The sequence below is a fragment of the Egretta garzetta genome, unplaced genomic scaffold (genome assembly GCF_000687185.1).
Source record: "Egretta garzetta isolate BGI_Z169 unplaced genomic scaffold, ASM68718v1 scaffold232, whole genome shotgun sequence".
NCBI classification, from domain to species: domain Eukaryota; kingdom Metazoa; phylum Chordata; class Aves; order Pelecaniformes; family Ardeidae; genus Egretta; species Egretta garzetta.
Genome location: NW_009258959.1, coordinates 410418 through 415911, shown reverse-complemented (window position 1 = coordinate 415911; position 5494 = coordinate 410418). Strand labels below are relative to the sequence as shown.

Sequence of the window (5494 nt, the reverse complement as noted above, 5' to 3'; positions counted from 1 at the left end):
TCCTTCGGGGAGGGAGGGGCCCAACCCTGACCCCAGCAGTCGAGGGGCAGCCCCCCCAGTGCCCAGCACAGGGGCATGGTCCCTGCCCTGCTCCTGCTGGCCACACCACTCCTGATACAAGCCAGGATGCCGCTGGCCCCCTTGGTATGTGTACACTGACCTGATTTCCAGTCATCCTGAAGAAAAATCACATGCGAGTGGGGACAGTTTATAAGGAAGAGCCTTGATGGTTTAATTGGAGACTGCTGGACCGGATTTCAGCTGGCTGCTCACTGTAGTTCTGTTGATCTTCATACACCGTCTGTATGTTTGCATCATCTTGAGTTAGAAACCCAAAGTTGCAGTTTTATTCTATACAAGCTGTGAAATGTTGACAGTTTTCTGATAGTTACAGGCTGGTTCTGGCTCTTTCAGGTGCGAGCAGCTCCACCGCCCCCTACGCAGCACCATCGCCGGACAACAGAGAAGATAGAGGACGTGGAAATTACTCTGGTGTAACGACTGGACTAGTTACGTAGTAGTGCTACAATCAAGACCAAACGCGGTATTTGGTCAATCTCGTTTTTAGGCACCTTTGCATGATGAAGACTTTTAATAGAGCAAGAGATAGGGAGGATTTTATGTGGCAGTGACATGGTGGATTCCTTCCCACGGTCATGACTATTTTGTGCCTTTTTTTTTTTTTTTGGTTTTTTTTTGTTTTGTTTTGATTTGATTTATAGACATCATTCTTCCTCTCTTAGCACAAACTGAGACGGGCCAAACAGCGAGCAGAGGATTGCCTTGGAGCAGGTTTCTCTCTTGGCTGGAGACGGTCAGTTTTTATACGGAGGCCGAGGGAAGAGCCTCCTTCATGCAGCTTAGTCATAGCGTACTTGGATCACGTGCATTAGTACAGTATATTACTGTTGCCATAGGAATGTGTTAAAGCTCGTCAGCTCTTCAAGTAGCGTTACTTGTCTGATTAGGTATTAATCGGGCCTCGCAGAATGAAAAAGGGAACTGAAAAATACGTATAAGGAGAGGCTGGCTCCTCTTTAATCCCCTTGCAGAAAGGAAGAAACAGGAAAATAATCTTATAGGTAAGGAAAACTGATGCAGATCATATGGCGTTAATTACATTAATGCACACCTCGTCGATAATTAACAGTTAAACGGAGCTAAATGTTCTTTGTACTAATATTTATGCAGTACATTTAGTAATAGAGTATCTAATATGGAGGTGCTGAATTAGTAGCAACATCTTGTTCCATAGCATAAACCAACTGGTAGAAAAGTAAGTGAGATTTTTGTCTAGATCTGGAAATTGAGCTTCGTTTTTTTTCTTAGCAGATTTTGGGGGGTTTGGTTGTTCTTTTTCTGTTTTGGTTTTTTTTTTTTTTTAAAGCCTTTGGGTCACTCTTATCCCAGTTATTGCCGTGTACTTTATTATCCAACGTTAGCAGTATATCTTCGTCATCAAAACATCTGGCTAGAGTTAGAAGTTACGTTTAGAGTATTTACATGCGTTATTTAGTTGTTGCATTGGACGGTCCTGCGGCGTTTTCCCACGCGAAGCCCGTTAGCCAGCCAGAGCCGGAGCGCCGGGAAGAGCTCTGGTTTCCACGAAGCCTTCAGACCGCCTTCGCGGCTGAGACCGTGGTCTCAAAATACTCTCAGGCAAGAAACAGAGAGTAAAAGAATTTCAAAATTCATTTTCAATCGGGGATCTCCAAAATGGAGGCTTTTTGTTGTTGTTGTTGTTGTTTGAAAGATAAGGGCAGAGGATGTTCTGGGGCTTAACATGGAGAGAAACGGTCGGAGGGAAGGGAGGAACTGGATGAAAACAGGTTTTTCTTTGTGTACTTCCTAAATTATTTTCAGCCGTCTCCATCAGATCAAAGCTTCAGTTAAAAGGCAGCACAGGGTTGGGTTTTCTGAGCTGTTGTCCGGGTTCTGTTGAGCGCGCTCTTACGTCGCCTTTTTTTTTCCCTAAGCCAGTACGTTCCCTACCTTCCATTTACCAACAAGGGCTATTTTTTGAGGCTGCATTTACAGAAAAAAAAAAAAAAATCATCTAACCAAGATTTTATCATCAACTTTGCACATCCTTGTCAATCCCAACCCAAGCCGGGTCTCCGAGACATCCGTGTTTGCCCATCGCCTTTCCCAGTGGGATCTTTAACCAAGAGTGGGGCTCTTTGAAGAACACAATTCCTGGATCAGTTATGAAATCGGTGACTGTCCGATGGAGTCTTTTCCACATCTTTCATTCTTTTGCACCTCTTGTCCTGTTGATCTGTTTGAGGTCTTTTTATGTGTTTATCAAACTTATTCTTAAGTTTAAAAAAAAAAAAAAAAAGTTTTTAAAAAAGATTTAACTGTTTGCAAAAACTTTGGAAGCTTCACAACGCGGACGAAAACCAAGCATCGCCATAACGTTCATGTTCCATTTCTTTGGCCAGTTTTTCTGTGTCCTTCATCCCCGGACTTTCAAAATTCAGAAAGTGTTATTTAAAGTCTCTTTAGTTGTATTTTAAAATATTTTCTGTTAAGAGCTGCTAATTTTATTTAAAAAAAAAAAAAAGGAAAAAAAAGAAGAAAAAGTTGTAAAAATGCCTCCTTTTTAACTATGGTTTCTTCATACCGGGCATGTAGTCGGCGTATCATCGTGTACAGCGTCAGTACACTGAAAGCATGGGTGCAAATGCTTTCTTTATATTGGCTGTAAAAAGTTTGTATTTATTATGTATAAAAAGTTGAATAATAAAAAAGTGGAACTAAATCCATGCCCTTGCCTTGACACGGACACCGCCAGGCCTCTGGCGAAACGTCGTCGGCGGGAGGTTGGGGCGTGGATCCGTGACCGCGGGAGAACCTGACACCGGGGGATAAAAATGCAAATTTCCTTGGGTGTCATCTTTATGGTTTTTGCTTTTAGACAGAAATTGGATTCTCCCGCTCAGGAAAACACGGACTAAAAGCGATGGGGAAATACCGCTTCAAGGCGGGATTTGTATGAGGAGCAAAATGATGCCAAAACCAGAGAGCCAGTAACAAAGCTCCCGTTATCAAAATAATTGCTGAATAGCCCTTATGCAGTTATCCTAATTGCATAAGAAAAGCAAGGGAGAGTGATTGATAACAACTGTGCCGTGTCTGATTGTCCTGTAACGGGGGCGATTTGCCTAATTGTGCGAGGAGCATTTCCCAAACCTCTCCAGCTTTAGGATCCCTTTCCGCTCGGGGTTTCCCTGGTGCCGGTGACCGGCTCCTGGCTTGGCTAATGGCCGTTTCCCAAAGGTGAGTGGTTTCTGCGCTGGGCGCTGCGTGGTACGCGAGCTCTGCCTGCTGATTCCCCCCCCGGTTTTCCTTTCGGCTGTTTGGAGAGGAGACGGCGTTGTACCCCGTAGGAACACAGCACGATCGGCCGCTGGGCATCGCTGCGGCGTTGGGTTGGATCTTTGATCTTTCATTTCCGCTCTTCACACAGAACTGCTACACAGCCTTTCATCATTTTTCCCCTGAGCTCCTGCAGCCTCTTCCTTGGAGAAATCCCATCTTTCTGTACGCATTCACCTCTCAAAATCATTGTCCTGCCTCGCTGGTTTGACCGCTTTGTCCTTCTCTTTCAGCTTCTTGCTCGTTGCAGCTCTCCCTTTCTCGCTGCACCCCACACAAACCCCTTTGAATCATAGAATCATAGAATCGCTTTGGTTGGAAAAGACCTTTAAGATCATCGAGTCCAACCATTAACCTAACCCTGCCATCCCACCACTAAACCCTGTCCCTCAGCACCTCATCTATCCTTCTTTTAAATACCTCCAAGGATGGTGACCCCCCCACCCCCCTGGGCAGCCCATTCCAGAGCCTGACAGCCCTTTCAGTGAAGAAGTTTTTCGTAATATCTAACCTAAACCTGCCCTGGCGCAGCTTCAAACCATTCCCCCCCGCCTTTGCTTGTGATTCTTTTCACCGTCGGTATCGCTTATGGGTGATGTTAATCCCCCGCTCCACCAATGATGCCGCTTCTCATTTCTTCCATTCTTGAACAGGCCGCCTTCATGCCTCTACTTTTTCCTCCTTCCCCCTTCCCTAAAAGCTGTGCCGTGACAAAACAAACCCCGTTCAGCGGGCGTGCTCCGATCCCGTCCTCCCGGCCATTAACATCAGCAGAGCTGGTTGCCGTGAAAATCTCTTCCCCCTGAAGAGCGTTCCCAGCTGAGCGCCGTGCCCCCGTGGCTGCCGTTTGCCTGCAAGGGGGAGCTGGCCGCGGTTTGACCAGCGCGCGGCGGCCATCACGGGGCAAAAAAGAAAGGCGCTGAGTAAAACCGAAGGCTCCGTGGTTGCATATCCTGCCTGGGATATTTTGAGCTGCCCTGTCTGGAGCTCGCCCAGCGCAAAGGTTGAACTGTTGGGCTCTGGAAGTCGGCAGCGGGCCCGTCGCTGCCTCCGTGACAGCCGGGGCGTCCTCTGCTGGCTCCGGTTCCCAGATTTTCAAGAAGGAGTGGGCGGTGGTGACGGGGGTAAATGATGCGATGTGCCTTACTGCAAATTAATTGTGCCGGGGTTTCTGTTTGTTTGTTTCATGGAAATAGGAGAGGCCCAGGCACTTGGGTGCGTTCTCTTCCCCACCCACCGAAGTATCTCTCACCGTTAACAGTAATTAAAACAGAGAACAACCCCCCCCCCTCTTCTCCAAAGAAAGGATCCTTTGCTTCTCTGCGGGTAACGCGGAGGACTGGCAACTCAGCACCTTGCACTTTTTCCCTGCTCGCTCTTCCAGCAAGGCCCCTGTAATTAATAACCAGCGACTCTCGGCACGGTGGAGGCAGGAGGAGCAGGAAATCTGCCTCAACCAGGGCCTTTCCTCACACTGAGCCTCCCGGGAAGCTTGGGACAGGAGGCGCTGCCGCCGTGGAAGGAGTCGGTTCTCCCCACGTTCCCTCTGTTTGCCGATCTGCTGCCCTGCCTAAACATGATGGGAGGGATGGGAGGAAGCGTGCTGTCCCCTTCCACCCCTCATCGGGCTGGCTGCTTTCGGGAGGTGAGCTCGGGGCTATTGCGACCTCAGTTCAAGGTTGGAGAAGGCGAGGAGGGATAAAAGGAAAGAAAACTTAACCGAAGTCAGGGATGCAGCAAATGAGCCAATAAAAAATGCAGCTAGGAAAATGCTGACGTGCTTACGATACCAAGTAGTTTCCTGCTCCAGGCACTTAACCCAGGGGGATTGAGGATTACAGATCGGGAAGAAGGATCGCTGTAGCAAGTGAGCCTCTGCATTGCAGGTCATTTCATCCAGAAAATAAAAGCACTGCAGTGATATCGGGGCCGGAGCGGGGAGAGTGAGAAATCTCTGTGGGTAGCGGAGTTGAACTGGAGCAGACACCAGACGTGCGGTGAATAACCACCCCGCTCTCGGCCGCGAGGAGAGGGGGGTGAGAACGGGGTTGCTTCAGCACGAGCGCAGTCGCTCGCCGTTTCAACCACAGCGGCGTTTGCACGCGGAGGCCGG

General features: G+C 48.2%; 1 protein-coding gene across 1 annotated transcript in view; it reads left to right on the top strand.

Annotated features, from left to right (window-relative positions):
* The window catches only part of FCHSD2 (FCH and double SH3 domains 2), a 195824-nt gene extending 193871 nt beyond the window's left edge, over positions 1-1953 (top strand). Inside the window, exon 19 of the mRNA XM_009634579.2 lies at positions 415-1953. Within this exon, the coding sequence (XP_009632874.1) occupies positions 415-498 (84 nt within the window). The 3' untranslated portion in view covers positions 499-1953. The remainder of the gene's footprint in view (positions 1-414) is intronic.
* The last annotated feature ends 3541 nt before the right edge of the window (positions 1954-5494 follow it).